The sequence below is a fragment of the Trachemys scripta genome, chromosome 4 (assembly GCF_013100865.1).
Source record: "Trachemys scripta elegans isolate TJP31775 chromosome 4, CAS_Tse_1.0, whole genome shotgun sequence".
Lineage (NCBI taxonomy): Eukaryota > Metazoa > Chordata > Testudines > Emydidae > Trachemys > Trachemys scripta.
Window position 1 is genome coordinate 43,204,505 of NC_048301.1, and position 18,991 is coordinate 43,223,495.

The window sequence follows — 18,991 nt, forward strand, 5'->3', positions numbered from 1 at the left end:
GGACGAGCGGCACCGTGCTGTGCGAAGGCGAGGGTGTTGTCTAAGCGGCCAATGGCAGTGCGGGGGTGGGCCCTGCGCTGTGAGGGTCTGGCAGTCTCCCCGCGGCTTAGGGACTCCCAGCGGGCAGGATGGCGGCGCTGGCAGGTCGCGGGGCCCAAGCTGGGCAGCGGTTCCTATGCAGGGTGAGGCCGGGCGCCCGCAGCTCAGCGGGGCCCGAGGAGCCCCTTCCCCATGCCTAGGTGGGGGAGCCCTGTCGTGGCTCCGACGGGTGGGCCCGGGCTGAGCAGCTGCGGCTGGGGGCTCGGGGCTGGTCTCTCCGGCCTCGCCTCTGCCGCACAGTCCCCCGGGCTAGGGGGCCGTGTGGCCGCCGCACTACTGTTCCCGACGGGCTCTTGGGGGTCAGCCTGGCTGCCAGCGCGGCTCGACTGAGTGCGAGACCCGGGGTCACCGCCCCCTGCTGGAGGACGATCAAGCCTTGCACTCGCCCCGCGAGGGAGGGGTGCCTGGTCTGAGATAGGTTTTCTCTGGGGCAGACAGCGAGGGGTGGCAGCGGGACAGCTCTCAGACTCGGGGCAGCGAGGTTTCTGGCTATGACTGGTTAGGGTTACCATATTTTGTGCCTCCAAATGGAGGACACTCCACAGCCCCCCGGCCCCGCCCCAGCCCCGCCCACACCCCCGCCCCAACCCCGCCTCCTCCCCAAAGTCTCCGCCCCCTCCCTATTTGATTCGCGGGAAGCCTGTAGCAGGTAAGGGGTGGTGTGGGGGGAGGAGGCGCGGCCCAGGCTGGCCCCCCGGCGTTTCCAGCCTGGGTCGGCTCGGGCACCGGCCGACCACCCCCGGCCCGCCCAGCACTGCCGGCCCCCGGCGGACCCCCCCGGCTCCCCTCCCCGCTCGGCTCCCCTCCCCGCTCGGCTCCCCGGCTCCCCGGCCGGCTCGGCTCCCCGGCTCCCGGTTCCCCGCCCGGCTCCCCGCGGGCTCGGCTCCCCGGCTGACCGGCTCCCTGGCCCCGCGCCCGGCCCGGCACTGTGACCCTGGCCCGGCACTGCCCCACTGGTTCCCGGCCCGCCACCATGCTCCCGGCCCAGCACCACCGAGCCCTCCTGATTTTCCCGGACATGCCCGGCTTTTGGGGATTTCCCCCCGGACGGGGATTTGAACCCCCAAAAGCCGGACATGTCCGGGAAAATCCGGACGTATGGTAACCCTATGACTGGTGTGTGGGAGCTGGGCTGGGCGGGCTCCCGACAGGGCTCTGGATGGGGTCGGCCTCACCGCTTTAGTGCCATTGTGGACAGGGACTGACGGAAGCGGTTCTGATTGTTTCCCCGTCCTGCTGCCCCAAGGAGAGCTGTGGGACGGTACCGAGAAAACTGCGCAGTGGAAACCGTTTAGAACTGCACTAGTGTGAATGAGGGCAATTGTGCAGCACTTTCAAATTCGTCCACCTAGCAGAGCTAACTTGAACCATTGAACAGTTTGTTGGTTCCTTGCCATTGATTCGATTAGCACTTGTTCAGTTCTCTGGCCTACATACAGGGAATGATGGAGACCCCTCCCATGGCATATTAATTTGCAACCATTGGTGACTGTCCCCTGCATTGCTCCATCAGGATACAGTTGACTAATGGACCTTGGGGCTCAGATACCACGCTCCCTCCACAGCCACAAGCCAGGCAGGGACTGGATGGATCTAACCTCTGCAGAGACCCCAGGATTTGCCTCTTGTGTTTTTAACAGTATTGGTCTCTGTGTCTCTGCCTTTCTTTCATGTAGATCCCTGCAATAGTGAGTCCCACCTGGTATTCTTCATCCTTCTTCTCTTCTTTCTCAGTGGTGAGTTCATTCTTCTTCCTGATGACAAGCTTTACCAAAGGGAAAGAATTGGGGGCTCAAGGGGTCCTGGGTGCAGGGAAGGGTAGGAGGAGATGCAGATGGCAGCTATTTTGTTATCCAGCCACACATTTGCATGGCAGGAGCTTCACCCCGGTACTTTCACTTGCATAACTCAGGGTGCCCAGAGCCTATCTAATCTGGTGTTATGAAACTAAAGCAAGTTTTTGTGGTTGCATTGCCAAGGGGGTGGGTTTACATGGGAAGAAAATGTATTTGCTGAATTGACTTTAAATAGATCAGCCCAGATAGCAGGGCATAAAATAGTTTCCAGTCAAAACTCTAGATAAGGCTGGCTAACGCTCTAAGAAGTCTATAATAGCTACTGGGTCAGGTGAATTGTTGGGCTCTCTTCCTCATGCAGTGAAACACTTCCTTCACATCTCTCCTTAAAGGTCACTTCCAGGGCTTAAATTCTTAGAGACTTTCCTGGCCCTCCCCTTCCCTCCCCTCCCCCCCCCCCATTTGGGGCTCTGGGCTTCAGTTGTGAGGCAGGTGCGAGGTCGCAGGGGCTTCAGCCCCACAGGGAGGGGGCGCCAAGGCTCCCACAGGTTTGAAAATATTTACTGGAGCTCTGTTCTAGGCAGCTTCAGCTGAATTTAAGCCCTGGTCACTTCTGTCACGTCTCTTCCATTTGACTTCTAACTGTTTTTCCCTAACTCATTCATGCTTTGGGGCTCTTAGTGAAGTGAGGGAGGAGAGTCCTAAGGAGCCTTTCTAGTCATTGAGAGAGAGCGAAATCTGCCTTCTTATTAATCTAATTTAGATATTTATTACACACAGGAAAACTACATTACAATCTTAATAATGTTCTTTTAAAGTCAAGCAAACAAAAGTTAGCAAATGCCAGGAGTGACATATCCAGGGTAAGATCCAGACTAATGAGTAGTTGTGTCCCTCTGCCCTTTAACCTTAGGTGCCTTTTCACTGCTGTAGCCACCACTCCTGGTCTGCTCTCACACAGCCTCCAGCACATAAGTCACTCCAAGCTATATTGTGAGAGGGCTGCCTGCCAGACAGAGTGACCCCAACACACTCCCATTCCCAGATTTTCCCCCAGAAATGTATGTCTTGTACTGCCCAGCCCTTTCCTGGACAATACAAGCTTATATGAAGTTTGTCATTTAACTAATAAAAATAATACGCACACTTGCTATCCCAAGTGGAGTTTCCCAAACACTTCAATTCAAACACACTGGATTAGATAAAGTGATAAAACAAGAGAGAGATTTTAAGCACACACAGGTATAAGGCGTAAAAGTCAGAATTGGTTACAAGAAAAATTAAAAGGCAACTAACGCCTGATTTTGCCAACTAGGGTAAGGGTTCTCCATGGCTGGCATTAGACTTGCTGGGGCCGAAGCCCAATCCCAACGGTGTCAGCTCAGGGTGGCAGGGCTTGGGCAGGTTCAGACTTTGGTCCCCCCTCCTGGTCGTGTAGTAATTTTTGTTGTCAGAAGGGGGTTGTGGTGCATGGAACTTTGAGAACCCCTGAACTAGGGTAAATTCAGGGCAAAGTCTCACCATGTGATTCAGCAGTTCTATTGGCTGAACTTTCAGCCAGGATCCCTCCCCCAGTCCAGTCTTGTTTTTCTTTGTTCTTCAGGCGTCGTGAATGCCATAAGCAGAAAGAAAGGGAGGAATGATTTGTAGCATCTGTCATTCCTTTTTATAGCTTCCCCTCCTCCCACCAAGAAGCATTTCCTGCTGAGATCTAGGAGACAGAGTCTACCTGGATGGGAATCCCATGCTGTTTCTCTGCTAAAATGTAGATTTTTCACCTACGTCCCTTTTCCTGCTAGTGAATAGCCACTTAACGGGTGATGGCTCATTTCACCCTGGCTGAGGCATCAGCTTGCCTTTTGTCTCTGAGGAACTAGTTTGGCCACTCACCAGACTTGGAACATGTTTCAGTAACACCACACGGTGAAATCGTATAACTTTACATACAATATTGCCACACATTTTACCAGAAAAATAATGATCATCAAACTATGAGTTTTCAAACGATATCTCACAAGACATGCTTGTACAAAGATTATTATAATAGTGTGCAAGGGGTGAAAAATAAGATACAGACGTCACACCAGGATTAAGATGGCTCATGCAACCTTAATTCGTCCCCCTTGTGCATATTGATTCTGATGGTCTTTAACTATATGATCATATGTATTTTTTCCACAGGGCCCCTGCCTCATTCAGTGCATAAAAGAATGATGCTCACTTAATGAGCTGCTATTCAATATTTTGTTTTCTTGTCATTATTCATTGTGGCTCCAGGTTTATTTACTACACACTATTCAAACCCTGCTCTGAAGATAGAATTATTACTCTCTCAAAATGGGCTTTTCTGTGGTGCTCTCACCAGAGTATCTGAATGTTGTACAAACAATAATGAGTTTATCTTCATAACACCCCTGTGAAGTGAGTTGAAGTGAGGTGGTGGTGGTGGTATTATCATCCCCAGTTTACAGATGGAGAAACTAAGGCAAAGAGAGACTAAGGTCAAAAGTATTCACTAATTTTTGATGCCCAATTTCAGACACCTAAAAGCTGATTTTTCAGAGTAGTTAGCATTATATAGAGCATTATATGTTCAAAGCATAGCTCCCCTTGACTTCATTTGCAGCTCAGTGCTTGGCACTTATGCAGATCAGATGCTAAGGTCTTAGGTCAGGCACCCAGAATACGAGGAATGTAAATCTAGTGACTACATGTGAAAAGTTTGATTTAAGTGACTCAAATAAGAACTCTGTGGCAGAGACAGGGATGGGCAGCATTCAGCCATCTTAACTGTGAGACAGTCCTACTCTTCCTGCAGTCCCCTGCCTCATTCAGTACAAATCTTACAACTTCTGCAATAAATAAGGCAGGGGCCCTACAGACAAGAGTCTCCTTTAATATCCAACCCTGATTCATCACCAGAATAGGCCCATCCTGTCCACTGAACAAGATAAGGGTCCTGTGGGGGGGAAAATTGTGATGATGTAACTGAAGACTGTACCATAATGCAGACACACAAGAGGCTGAACTAAAGTTGCACAGGCAGCCTTAATTCTGGTATTTCCCAACTTTTGATTGCTTGACTTGGTAACTTAAATAATCTTCTTTTAATGTAGTTTTTTGTGTGTAATTTCCTAACTCTTAAAAAAGCAAATTGAGGAAAAAAAACACAGAAATTCCATTATGTGGCATCGTATTGACACCCAGTGGGCCATTAGCTGGGTTGGAACCTTGAGATCCACCACACAGACCTCAGTCACTTCACTTAATGGAATAACTGATGACAGTAGTAAGTTGTCATCCTCTAGTGGCCCAGCAGTAGAGGGAGAGACGCACTTTGCCAATGAGTTTCACAGATATTTGCTGACCACTGAGGAATCGTGAGACTCGAAAGGCTTGGGTTCCATTGCAGGCGGTTTTGTTCATCTTTTTACAGTGCAATGTTAGTAATCAAAAATAATAATATAAAGTGAGTACTGTGCACTTTGTATTCTGTGTTGTAATTGAAATCTGTATATTTGAAAAAGTAGAATAACATCCAAAAATATTTATAATGAATTTAAATGTGTATTCTATTATTGTTAACAGTGCAATTAAAACTGTGATTAATCACGACTATTTTTTAATCTAGTTAGTTTGTTTTGCATTAATTGCATGTATTAACTGTGATTAATTGACAGCCCTAGTTATTACAGAGAAAATCCAGATTTACCCCTGCGTTGGAGGGAACATGCTTTGTGGGGATGTCACATGTGCAGCCTGGTCATTCATAAGAGCAGTGAGGGGATGGAGTTCAACGTTCAATGAGGAGGGAATCTTTGGAGATTATAGCTGTTATAATTGAAATCCCTACTGAGCATATGCAAATTGGGATTTCCCCCCTTCCCCCCAAATTTGGGTGGATTTGTATGGTGACAGCAAAAGGCATGTATAAAATCATGACTGGTGTGGAGAAAATAAATATGGAAGTGTTATTTACTCCTCATAACACAAGAACTAGGAATCACCAAATGAAATTAATAGGCAGCAGGTTTATAACAAACAAAAGGAAGTATTTTTTCACACAAAGCACAGTCAACCCGTGGAACTCCTTGCCAGAGGATCTTGTGAAGGCCAAGTCTATAACAGGGTTAAAAAAAGAGCTAGATAAGTTCATGAAGGATAGGTCCATCAATGGCTATTGTCCAGGATGGACAGGGATGGTGTCCTTAGCCTCTGTTTTGCCAGAAGTTGGGAATGGGCAATATCACTTGGTGATTACCTGTCCTGTTCATTCCCTCTGGGGCACCTGACATTGTCCACTGTTGGAAGACAGGATACTGGGCTAGATGGACCTTTGGTCTGATCCAGTATGGCCGTTCTTATGTCCCTAACACAAAGGCCATCTCCCTGCCAAATTTCAAGTCTTTGCTCCAAAGCTTTCGGGTGCTAGAGCTTTTTAAAGGAAAAGTTGCCAAAATTTGTTAATTTGCAAAACAACATATTTTCTCTTAGCCTTGCTCTCAGAAATGACTAAACCATTCTGGCTGAAATTTTCCCAAAAAAATTCACCCTTGGGAGAGACATCTAGTATAGAATCTTGAACTGTTGAAGTCTGCCAAAGTTATAAGCAACTGAACACAGGGTCTTTTAAATGGGAAGTGTTGGGCAACATTAAAAATAGGTGGTGCTAGCAGCTTCTTCTGTATGGTATCTAGGCACAAAAGGGAGGCAGACACACCACCCATTAACCTGTGCTTTGTCTTCTGCAGCCAGCAACCAAATTGTTCATTGATGGGAAGTTTGTTGAATCCAAAACTACCGAATGGATCGATATCCACAACCCAGTAAGTGAAATGACCTATGCTGCTGTGTGGGCCCTCGCTGTGGTCAGGAAGGGGTTCCACCTCACTGAAGTCACTTGGGGAGATGCAGGGAATGTGACTCTTGCAATTGCCTTCTTAGGGGTCAACTGTCTTCTCAAGGTTAATGCCAGACCCAGTAGAAATGATGAACGCTGCCTTCTCTCCCCTACATAGTAGATCTCCAAGAGGAGACTTAGGCCTCTTTTTCTACTCTTTGCACACTGGAGGGGCTCTGTGACTAGCAGGGCCGGCTTTAGGCCAATTCCACCAATTCCCCCGAATCGGGCCCCGCGCCCAAGAGGGCCCCGCGCCCAGTGGCAGGGCCGCCCAGAGTGGGGGGCAAGTGACAGAGAATCCCTTCCCTGGCTAGAGGCACCTTTTTAATTTTTACTCACCTGGAGGCACTCCGGGTCTTTGGCGGCACTTTGGCGGCGGGTCCTTCAGTGCCGTCAAAGACCCGGAGTGAGTGAAGGACCCGCCGCCAAAGACTAGGAGCGCGGCCGGGTTAGTACAAGCCCCACGTGTTTTTTTTATGTGGTTTTTTTTTTAGTCATCCCTGTCGGGGCCCCGTCGAAACTGTTTGAATTGGGCCCCGCACTTCCTAAAGCCGGCCCTGGTGACTAGTACATCAAGTTAGTAAATGGTTTCTGTCACAGAAACGTAGGACTGGACTTACGTGATTTGATGTAAGCCTGAAGGTAAACTCCTGGCAGAGACTGGTCATGGTGTAGACCCCACCTCCCCTCAAAGGGGGAGGAGAGAATCCTGGCTGGAATCTGAGGTTCTTTTCCCCTCCTTTGATGGAGCTGCCATCTTTAAGCTGTGAAATTCCAGTGAATTTGGCATCAAGTACCATGTTGGATGCAATTGCTTTATGAGTCTGGTCTCAGAACTCAGATTTTGTTAAATTTATTTCTGTGTCTGCCTCCGGGGGGCAGATTCAATTGAGACTGCATGGAGGGGGATCCTGCCTGACCCTTGCAGCAGGTGTCTAGACAGTGGGTTCTTGGACTTTTCTGTGTGGAGCCCCATTTTGACAGTCTAATCATTATTTTTACATATTCTTGATAGTGATCAGAACAATGAGACTCATTCAGCAAAGTTGGCTCACCCAACTAAACTCATTATATCTAGTGAGGAGATTCACCTTTTGCAAGGCTACTTGCTTTCTTGTTTTATTTCTTCTGCTCTTGCTCTGAACGGTTAGTTATCTTTATTTTGCAGATGTTTCTCTGAATGATGTCACTGATGATCTCTGTTATGTCAAAGCAATTTTAGAAAAACCTACATTAAAATAATGTTATGGTTAAAACAAGCTCTCAAAAGATAGGAAATGCTGGATTTATGGTTGTCCATACTAATTATGATATAGTACTTAACTTCGTAATCACTTATTGATTTTTCCAAAGGACCCGTGCCTCATTTAGAGCACAAGAGGAACAGCAGATGAGGCATGGAAAAGACTGTTATACAGAGAGAGACTGCTGTCCATAGGATCCCATCTTATGCACAGCAGAGGTGTAGTGAAGAGGCTGAGAGATAAGGAAGCATAAAGAATCTTGTAGTTAAAGCACTGATGATACTGAACCCAGGGAAAATGGGTTCCATCCCTGACTCTGTTGCAGTCACTGTTAGGCAAGTCCCTTAAACCAAAATGTTCAGAGTTGGCCGCTGTTTGTTTTCTCGATGCCCGTCTTGAGACACCTACAGCTTGATTTTCAGAGGTGCTGAACATTCAACTCTAGTTGAAGCTGTGCCCTCAAAGTATGTGAGGGGAGGAGTTTCTCCCTGACATCAGGGGAATCATGTAAGTATTGTTCCATTTTGGAAGGATATCAGATCAGGGATGTGAAAGGGGTAGTGAATGGCTGAGGGAGATGGCATGAAGAGGATGAGTTTTGATGTAATTGGTTGTTCCATCAGGCCACAAACGAGGTGGTTGGTCGTGTCCCGAAGGCCACTCAGAGTGAGATGGAGGCAGCTGTGACTTCATGCAAAAAGGCTTTACGGAACTGGTCAGAGACATCGGTTCTGAGCCGCCAGCAAATCTTCCTGCGTTACCAGCAGCTCATCAAGGACAACCTGGTGAGACACTTATCACTGTGCTCAATGGCTGTCGCTGAGTACATGCCAGTAGTCCAGGGTGGGCAGGCTCGAGTACTGTTTCCTGGGCGCAGGGCAGTGCTGCCTGGGTTTATGAGCAGAATGGGGATGGCATTCCTCATGCCAAGGAAGGGATGGTGTGGTGCTCTTCAGGCCCATGGGGACAAAGAGGTAAGGGCAGATTGTTGTTTGCATTTTATCTTTACACCAAGTGCTGTTTCAAGTTGTCTTGAGGTATAATGGAATCAGTGAAGGCAAAAGGGAGAAATATCTGCAAGAGTTGTTCTCACTAGGGCTTTGCAGTCACCCGTTCTGCATCCCCAGATTGCTTGGCTGTGATGCCGTAGGATTCAGATCGGCCCTACAATTCCAGTTGTCCTAATTAAAACATTCCCTTTCTGTAGGTTGGCTTTTCACACGTACAGTGACTCATACTAAGAAGTAGCAAATTGGGTAGTGTTTCCTTTCCAAGCCCCTCCTTGCTGGTCCATTTGTTGTGGTATTTGGCTATCTGTGGAACAGTCTATCCTGCTTCTACCTCCCACTTGTGCTGGTTGGCCCTTTTTTTTCATTCTCTCTCTCTTTATTTTCAGAAAGAAGTTGCCAAACTCATCACTTTGGAGCAAGGAAAGACCCTGGCTGATGCTGAGGGAGACATATTCCGAGGCCTCCGTAAGCTACTGGCTCCTCCCACTATAAGGGGCTTTCAGAAGCTATGGGCAGGGGAAAAGTCCAATGAGCAACATGGGCTGTAGAACACAAGAAAATAGCCCCCTTCAGAGCCTTCACATGAGGGTAGAGGGATGGCCTTGTCTATACCTTAGAAGCTGCAGATGGAAAAGGTCCATTTTCCTTGTGCCATTTAAAAGTTGCAGCCTACTTCCTCTCCCTGCATGTTATACTGACTCCAAATGGCTTTTAATAGGCTGTGGGTCTCTTCCGTGTGCAGAAATGGCTGGGATTGGTACCCGGGTGCTTCTTGCACTGGGAAAGTTTTGTTAACTTAACTCAGGGCTCCTGTCATGCGAACATTGAATGCACTGAGGAAACAATCCATTTACAGCCAGCCAAGCTACTGTGCTTGGCCATGCAGGGAGTGTTCATGGTGCATGGGAACTGTAGGTTGTGGGGAAAGATGCAGGAAGAGAGAATTGCATTGTGGCATTGTAGAGAAGGCAGCTTTGAAGCTGAGTGGTAGGAGCTCACTCTTTGGCATATCACCCTTTCTGCTGCAGAGGTGGTTGAGCACGCCTGTAGCGTGACATCCCTCATGCTGGGAGAGACCCTGCCCTCCATCACTAAGGATATGGACACTTACACCTTTCGTCTGCCTCTGGGAGTGTGTGCAGGGATTGCACCATTCAATTTCCCAGCCATGATTCCTCTCTGGATGTTCCCCATGGCCATGGTTTGTGGAAACACCTTCTTGATGAAGCCATCGGAGCGTGTGCCAGGAGCACTCATGTTCCTTGCTAAGCTGTTACAGGATGCTGGTGCCCCTGATGGGACTCTGAACATCATCCATGGGCAACATGAAGGTAAACTCAGGCTAGTCTGCTGAGTTGGCTACAGAGTGTGAGGGTGTGTTGGGGCATATGTGCTTTGAAGGGAGGCATAGAGATGTTGGGGTTTCCACTGTTATGGACCTGCATGTTTGGGAAAGTGGGACAAGGGGGATCCAGGGAACTGCAAGGCTGATGCAGGACGATAGAGAAACCTTTAAAGAGAGAGGGTGGACAACATTTAAATCTGATGTACTTTTAGATTCCTAGGATGGTCTTTTCAAAGTGTCCAAGTGACTTAGAAACACAAGTACCGTTGACTTAGGGTACTTGTACTCCGAAGTCACTTAGGCACATCTGAAAATACCACCCTCAGAGCCTAAATTCAGATTTAGAAGCCTAACTTTAAGCACCCAGTTTGACAGATTTTGGGTGGTTAAAAAGTAAGAAGGGTTCTGGCAGTTCTGGAGCTGGAAGAACATCAAGATATAAAGGATAAGGAGTTCTGTGAACTTCAGTGTGTTGTAGGGACTGGAGTGGGAGAAGGTGGCTGGGATTCGAGTGCTAGAAGGGCAAAGGCCAGGGTGGGTGGAGGAGCTGGGATGTGGGTGCTATGGGGACAGAGTGATGAGGATTGGAGAGCCAGGCAGATGAACAGAGGGGCAGGGGTTCAAGTGCTGGAGAGTGAGCAGAGGGAGGGGATGGGCAACAGTGGAATCCCTGTAATGGTGGTACATAGAGGGGCAGGAATCTGGGTGCTTGGGCTGTGGGTAGTAGAGGGATGAGCATTGTGGGGATGGGCGTGGAAGGCCGGAAGGGACCATTTGATCAAAATGGTTCCTTCCGGCCTTGAACATTCTGGAGAGGAATGTTAGAGTCCCAGCATATAATGAGCTATTTCCTTTTTGAAGCTGTGAATTTTATTTGTGACCATCCGGATATCAAGGCAATCAGCTTCGTGGGGTCCAATCAGGCTGGAGAGTACATCTATGAAAGAGGATCCCGGAATGGCAAGAGAGTCCAATCCAACATGGTAATGCCCCTCAATGTAGCAGAGGTTTCAGCCTACAGACTGCTACTCTCTTGTATACATGCTTATGACCTTTTCCATTCAGGGTCTGGGACTGACTTGAATTTAGGCAGTTGGATGTGCTGAGAGAGATTAAGCTTCCCCTTTCTACCAGGATGTTAGCAGCTCAGTAACAGTTACGATATGAAGTTGTGACTGCAGAGCTGGAAAGACGGTGGGCCAGGTGTATTTAGCAGTTTGAGATTGTATATATGTCTTGTATTTTAGGGAGCCAAGAACCATGGTGTGGTGATGCCCGATGCCAATAAGGAGAACACCTTGAATCAGCTTGTTGGAGCTGCTTTTGGAGCAGCTGGCCAACGCTGCATGGCCCTGTCTACAGCCGTATTAGTGGGAGAGGCAAAGAAATGGCTGCCAGAGCTGGTGGAGAGAGCCAAGAACCTGCGAGTTAATGCAGGTACAGATCTGTTTGGTAGCTTCAGGTTAAGCACCTGGCTTGTGTGTTTTTGTATATCTCGTACATTGCAGTGTGTGACTGTGAGGACTTGGCTCCATGGGTTTGGTGCATGAAGGTGGGGGTTGGAAGACTGCCTGCTTGGAGGCTCCGTGGGTGTGTGACAAGAGGTCTGGATTCAGCACCACATGTTTGGGGTGCTGGGGGGGATCTATTGTGAGGGTGGGCTTGACTGTGTTACTAGAACTCTAGTTTTACTTTCACAACATTAGGCAGTTTATAACTGTGGGTTTGGGGTTTTGTGTAAAAGGACTCAGCCCTGCCTTTAAAGTAGCAACCCCACTTATAACATTAACAGACTTTTATTCTAGGAACGTTTCCCTTTCTTTCAATTTGCGTTCAGTAAAGTCCTTCGGACAGAAGCATATCTCTTTCTAGAGGGGGATAAGTTAATCCTCTGTTGGATTTTGTAGTTGATGTAAACAAAAAAGAAACAAACAAAGGTAGTTGATGTAAAGATCTTTGCCATTCACATACATTTTTATTGAAAAATAATTGAAAAACTCGATACATAGATTGCTTTGCATTTCTTGGATGTTCATTTTCCAGCTCCATTTATAGGCCTTGTACAGTGTATTTCTAACTGTGTGTGAATTAGGTTTTTCCATTTTATTTTATTTTTAACTTTCACACGATAGAGCTCTCTATTGAGTTATATTGTTATGCCTGTACAAAAACTTAAGTAGTCCCCCTCTTTTCTGCCAGCATAGATGCCTTCCCTCCACCCCATCTCCTATTTTTGAAGAGATACTTTTGAGAGGACCATCCTATTGATGAGACATCATTAACAGAAGCATTACAGTTATATTGAAATGGGTCTCTTGCTATTTAGGACTAGCTTAACTAAAACAAAGACTTAATCATTTTGCATCTTCTTCATTCTAATTCTCCTTAAATATGTTTGTGGACCTCCAGCATATACAGAGTCTCCATTTGAGCAGCCAGTTGGAGGCATATGTGCATTAAAGATTGATTTAAAAAAAAAATACATTACATTCTCACACACACACACAAAGAGTACAGGGGAGTTAAAAAGTCAAAAGACAGACTAAAAACAAAAAGGCTTTTTGATATTTTTTTTTAAAGCTCATGGTTTCTGAGGCCAATTTCATGATTTTTTTCAGGATCCGACTCATGACTTTTAATCTCTTGAGATTGGCAATACTGCAGACTAAACAAACTCAGTTCCCCTTTGACTCAATCTTATGCTTGTTTTTAGCAGCTATCATATGTAGCATATACAGGACAAGATGACCTTTTGTTACCTTTCCCCCTCTATGGTTCAGAAAGGCTTTTGCAAAACTTTCAAAATTTTCAGAACTCACACAGCAACTGTCAGCTCTATGTGTTTTGGGTGTGGGGTCTTCTGTCTCTCTGTTTTGGAAGCATGGGGCTTTTCTGTTGGTTTGGGGCTCCCCTATGGGTTTGGAGTTCAGGGTCTCTTGGTTCTCTGTGTTTGAGTTTTGTGTTCCTCTACTACTTAATTTTAGAATTCTTGTATCTTTGCTGGGAAGGTAGTTGTTGGTTGTTCTCTTTAAATATGAAACCATCATAATTCAAACCTTCCCTTGCTTCTGTACTTCAAAGGAGACCAACCAGGAGCAGATCTGGGGCCCTTAATCACCCCCCAAGCTAAGGAGCGGGTCTGCCACCTGATTGAGAGTGGAGTGAAGGAAGGAGCTGCCCTCCTCCTGGATGGACGAGACATCAAAGTGAAGGGTTATGAGAAAGGCAACTTTGTTGGACCAACCATCCTTGCTAAAGTCCAGGTGAGCTAGTCAACGGACTGGTCACTGGATGCAACGGAATGAAGTATTTCATAGGTTCATTGGAAAGGGTGGCACTTGTAGTCTGCCCAACACAGCTGGCAATGGCCCAGGGGGCTTATCGGTCTTGATAGGCTAGCTGGCAAATTGCTGGTTCAGTGTGTGCATTTGAGCACTTAGTGATGTTGCATGTATTAATTGGGCAAGGTAGGATGGTTAAGGTTCCAACCTCGGTATATCCTGAAACCTGGATTGGAGAGTGATCAGTGACGTGGTCTGTGATTGGCCTGAGAGATGGGTGCAGATGAAGCTAGGAAATTGGGAGGTAGGAAGGTAGAAGTGTGGATGGGGGGTGATGCAGGCAATTAATTGCCAAACCCACAGCTCTTGCGTAAGAAATTGGTGGTTTGGAATGACAGTGGGAGAGTTGTAGGCAGTGTGAGTGCAAGGGAGAAGGATGGTGGGTAGGGTGCACTGGGGTTGACTGGCAGGCAAGATATGTGCCAAGTTGTAGTGATGTGGTCACCCAGGCAGGGAGGATGGAAAGCTAGGAGTTATGGAAACAGAAGCAAACCAATCAGGGTGGATAAAAATAAAAGATTTAAAAAAAAATGCAATTTTTTTTTAAATCAGGTTTTTTCCCTCAAAAAGCATTTTATCAAAAAAATCTATTTAAAGATCGTTTTAATTAAGATGCATTCTAGCTCAAAAATATCTAATGGAATAGGAATTATAAATTCTAATTCTATAGTATGAGACAATATATTCATGTAATGTTTAAAAAAAGTTTTGTAAATGAGTTCCAATAGTTCATAGATTAAGGACCCAATTTTATGGCGTTCCACATGCTTCTGTATAGATTATTTAGGTTAATCTTTCTATCTACCCAATGGGACTCAATGCTCAGTCTAGAAGATACCATTGGAGATGCTTAGTTTTGGAGTTTTCAAACTGGATTTGTGTCTCCAGAGGTAACATGCTTGTTAACAGCAAAAATGTTTTTAAATAAATAAATATATAGAGGTGAGAAATAAGAGACCTCAACTCTATTGTCCTTTTGCAAATTTGTGTACACAGTCTCAATCCCTTACCTCTCTCTAAAAGTGCAAAGTTTCAAAAAGTTAAACGAATAGAAGGTTGTTGGGGGCGAAATAAATCAGGACAAGAAGTCGTCTGTGAGAAGTGAGGGACATATGCTTGTTTTGTTCAAATATTATATGTTTGCTGTTGAAGAAAAAAAATCCAGAATACTTAACGTTGTTGTTTTAGTTAAATAAACCAATTTAAATGTCTGTCTGGTGATGTTCTCCTCCTAATACAGCATGGCAAGAAAATCCTCCAAATATTAATGATTAACCTGTTGAATTGGAGCTAGTTCACCTCCCAATGACTTCATAAATATCTGCTTTAGTTACCTTTCCTAAATGAAATAACCAATCATTCATTTTCTGATATAGCTGTAAAACTAATCTGAAAAGTTTTCAAAACAAATCACTGTTTAAAAATGTATAGTGTGTACCTTCTAAAAATGAAACCTACATCTATCTCTGAGTTGTGAAGAATATGTATTAAAGTTATAACAACCAACAAGAATGCACTTTTATGTAGAAAACCATTATTAAATTGAGTCTTCCTGACTAGTGACTTAAATCAAACCCACGCTGAAACCAATCCTGACTGAATCTAGGCCCCTTGATCAGCCCTCAGGTCAAAGAGTAAATTTGTCACTTGACTGAGAGCAGGCAGTGGATGTGGTAGTTGGGCATGACAGATGGCAGGGCATGGCATTGGGGTTGGTAGCTACCAGGGCATGAGGGACAGTGGGGCATGCAAATTCAACAAGGACAAATGCAAAATACTCCACTTAGGAAGGAACAATCAGTTGCACACATGCAAAATGGGAAATGACTGCCCTAGGAAGGAGTACTGCAGAAAAGGATTGGGGTGGGTCATAGTGGATCACGAATTAAATATGAGGGAACAGTTTCAAAAAATATGTGACCATAATTCTGGGATGTATTAACAGGAATGTTGTAAGACATGAAAAGTAATTCTTCCACGCTACTCCGCACTGATTAGGCCTCAACTGAAGTATCGTGTACAGTTCTGGGTGCCACATTTCAGGAAAGATGTGGACAAATTGGAGAAAGTCCAGAGAAGAGCAACAAAAATTATTAAAGGTCTAGAAAACATGACCTATGAGGGAAAATTGAAAAAAATGGGTTTGTTTAGTTTGGAGATGTGAGGACAGAGAGGGGACATAAGTTTTCAAGTACATAAAAGGTTGCTTCAAGGAAGAGGGATGGCCTAGATAATACCTAGTCCTGCCATGAGTGCAGGGGACTGAACTAGATGACCTCTTAAGGTCCTTTCCAGTCCTACGATTCTGTGATTCTATGCAGGATGATGTCCAGTGAGGTGCAGGATGGTGAGTGATGATGGGAATGCTCCGAGGGTTTGATTTGTGTGTGGGGTGGTCTCTGCTTTGGGGGTGTCTATGCATTTCCCTGACATGAGTTTTGTTTTCTGCTGTTTCTCCCTTGACAGCCAAGCATGACCTGCTATAAGGAGGAAATCTTTGGGCCAGTTCTAGTAGTTCTGGAAGCAGACACTCTTGATGAAGCAATTGAGATAGTGAACAGAAATCCCTATGGAAATGGAACTGCAATCTTCACCACCAATGGCGCCACCGCTAGGAAATACTCCCACTTGGTGGACGTGGGGCAGGTATGTATCCATAGGGTAATGTATAGGGTAGAATTATTCTCATCAGTGCTTGCCATGTACATGAGACACCCATCTAGCCCTAGCTTCTGATTTCTGTCTTAAGGTGTTATAATGTTTGATTAGGTAACATACTATTATCTCATATTTAAGGAAACTGTATCTAGTATCTTTCAGGGGAAGAGAAATATGAGGCTGTTCTGTTGTTGCTACAATCTGGTACTTGTTTCTTCTATTAATGTAGTGGCTTTACTCTGATTTAGGTGGGTGTAAATGTTCCAATACCAGTGCCTCTGCCCATGTTCTCCTTCACTGGCTCTCGTGCTTCTTTCAGAGGAGACACCAATTTCTATGGCAAACAGGTAACTCATCAAATTAGGAAACATATTGTGTTTTTACTACTCTGTCAACCTAGTGCAGGAAGCCAGGTGGAGGTGAAGGAAGAGACCACCAGATTGCATTAACAAGGTGGAGACTTGTGAATGGAGGGAGAATTGAGCAATGTGCTTTATTGCTGGGGCAGAGACCTCAGGATATCGGGAAGGGCAGAGAAACTGGCAGCTCCCATGGTGGAGATCTTTGTACTCTGAAGGTATAGTGGAAAGTTTGCAGGAGTCCCAAGGCCAAATGTACAACCCTTGTTTCTCTCATTTCCTTCAGGGGGTGCAGTTCTATACACAGCTGAAGACCATCATCTCTCAATGGAAAGAGGAAGATGCCACAGTTACCAAGCCTGCTGTAGTTATGCCAACCATGGGAAACTAACCAGCTTTTACAGGGGTACCATCCATGGTGCCCTTCACCTTCTGTGCTTCAGACTTCTTCCAGCTGTGTCCTGATTGCTTCTATTCCCTATTTCCCTGGGAGTAGAAAGCCCTGTTCTCCCTAAGATCTCTATTTCCAAACAAATCAGGGAGGCTCCTCATGTAACGCCCAAACTAAGTTTTCTGTTGCTCTCAACAATTTTCAGCTAATTGAGTTCAGTTTCTCCCCAGAAGAAACACTCTCCTTTAGTGACAGGTCAGATGACAAGCCTGGGCACAAATTCTTTTTTTTTTTTTTTCCCCCCCCTGCTCCCCAACCCTTCAAACTGAACTTGCACAGGCTCCATTTTCCACTGTATCTGACTTTAGTCCCACTGACTCGGTGCTGCAGCTTTCTCCACATCCCTCTTTGGTCCAATATTCTGATTCCACCTCATTCTGAGAAACTCTCCCTGTTGCAAAGAAGTGGCTTTTCCATTTTGGGCAGGTAGCAAGTTTGAGAGTGTCTCTGAAGTTCTGGAGAGTTTAACCCCATACCCACTGAACAGTTTTTGAAGGGCCTGACGCTTGGGAACTGACTGCTTTAAGAGTTTTACAGGGAGGTTTACGGGGGTGCTTGACTGAGTATCAAGGAGATTCCTGAGAGTGTAGAGTGAGTCCTACCCTACCTCGCTCTGGTTGGAAACTTTGATCCCCATCATGTATGTATCCTGCCAACTCCTGTTAGTTCTCAGCTCTGACTGTTAGCTGAAACCTCTTGCAGGGTGATGCTTACTATGGTAGCAGCAGTGTGCCTACGTGCTCTGTGACCATGGAAGCAGAAGCACAACCATGTGTATGTCCACTCCTGGCTGGTGGTGTTCAAGCCCTGTGAGACGGGGTGGAATTGGCAGGAAGGAGGCATTTCCTTCCTCCAAAGGCAACCAATCTCAATCTTTTAGTTTCTCTTCCTGATTGTCATATGTCTATGCTGCTACTGCCCTCTACTTGATTCACTGTCACACCTGTTCAAGTGTGTGTGCATCTTTTAGTGACTGCAGGCCCTAATACTAGTGACAGGTAAGGAGGTTCTGTTAGCCTATGTGATAAAGGTCTTTGTAGCTGGAGATCTGGGGTTCTATCCCCTGGGTGGGTGGGAAGGATTGGGTTTGAGCTGGTGACTCATGATGCAGCCATGGAATAGTTAAGGAAAGGTCCTGGGATGGGGTAAGATTAAGGGGACATTGTTAGCTTCACTTGGACTCTGCTATAAGTGGCAGGGACTTGCATAAAGTTGCTTCTTGCACCCAAGGAAAATCATGCTATTTAACGGATTCTAATCATGATTCGTTGGTCTGATTGAACAAACTGAATGTGAACACTTTGTATCCTGCCTTCTGGTAAAGATGCCTTTTGTAACTGACAGCTGCCTGACTTTAATACAACTGCTGAGGTGCCACTAATATTTGTGTATTTTCTCTCTGGTTCCATTATATCATAGAGGGGAAATGCTCATATTTCTGCAATTTGATTATGGATAAAAATTGCTAATGCATTTCTTCAATTAATGACCTTTTGGGGGTTTTTTTGTTTGTTTTTGAATAAGACCTTGTCTGGATATAGTGTTAATTTGCCTCTTGGGGTCAGCTGCGCCATTGATCCTATTACTAAATCTGCTTGGATCCAAGTCGCCACTTCCTTTTACACAGAGCTCACTTCTGCCAGGAAGACTTTTGCTGGTTCCACGTACATATCACTTCATTCCAAATGCTCTTTATGCTCATACAAAACACTTTTACTCCAGAGCAGAAAGAGATCTTCATCAGAATGCAGTGACGCACCTTTTGTGCCATCCCATCCTCCAACCCAG

General features: G+C 45.9%; 1 protein-coding gene across 1 annotated transcript; it reads left to right on the forward strand.

Moving 5' to 3' along the window:
* Positions 1 to 32: 32 nt before the first annotated feature.
* On the forward strand, positions 33 to 18,689 carry ALDH6A1 (aldehyde dehydrogenase 6 family member A1). Its single transcript, XM_034768554.1, has 12 exons — positions 33 to 182; positions 1,776 to 1,835; positions 6,647 to 6,721; positions 8,663 to 8,824; positions 9,436 to 9,514; positions 10,078 to 10,380; positions 11,256 to 11,377; positions 11,642 to 11,831; positions 13,476 to 13,657; positions 16,202 to 16,381; positions 16,642 to 16,740; positions 17,039 to 18,689. The coding sequence occupies exons 1-12, from the start codon at positions 129 to 131 to the stop codon at positions 17,141 to 17,143; spliced, it is 1,611 nt and encodes a 536-aa protein (XP_034624445.1). The 5' UTR covers positions 33 to 128; the 3' UTR covers positions 17,144 to 18,689.
* Positions 18,690 to 18,991: the final 302 nt, after the last annotated feature.

Bases quoted from the DNA above. Each gene is read 5' to 3' on its own strand.
- ALDH6A1 (XM_034768554.1), top strand. From the start codon at position 129: ATGGCGGCGCTGGCAGGTCGCGGGGCCCAAGCTGGGCAGCGGTTCCTA. The intron at 11,378-11,641 runs GTAATGCCCCTC...CTTGTATTTTAG, and splicing joins AGAGAGTCCAATCCAACATG to GGAGCCAAGAACCATGGTGT. The intron at 13,658-16,201 runs GTGAGCTAGTCA...CTCCCTTGACAG, and splicing joins CCATCCTTGCTAAAGTCCAG to CCAAGCATGACCTGCTATAA.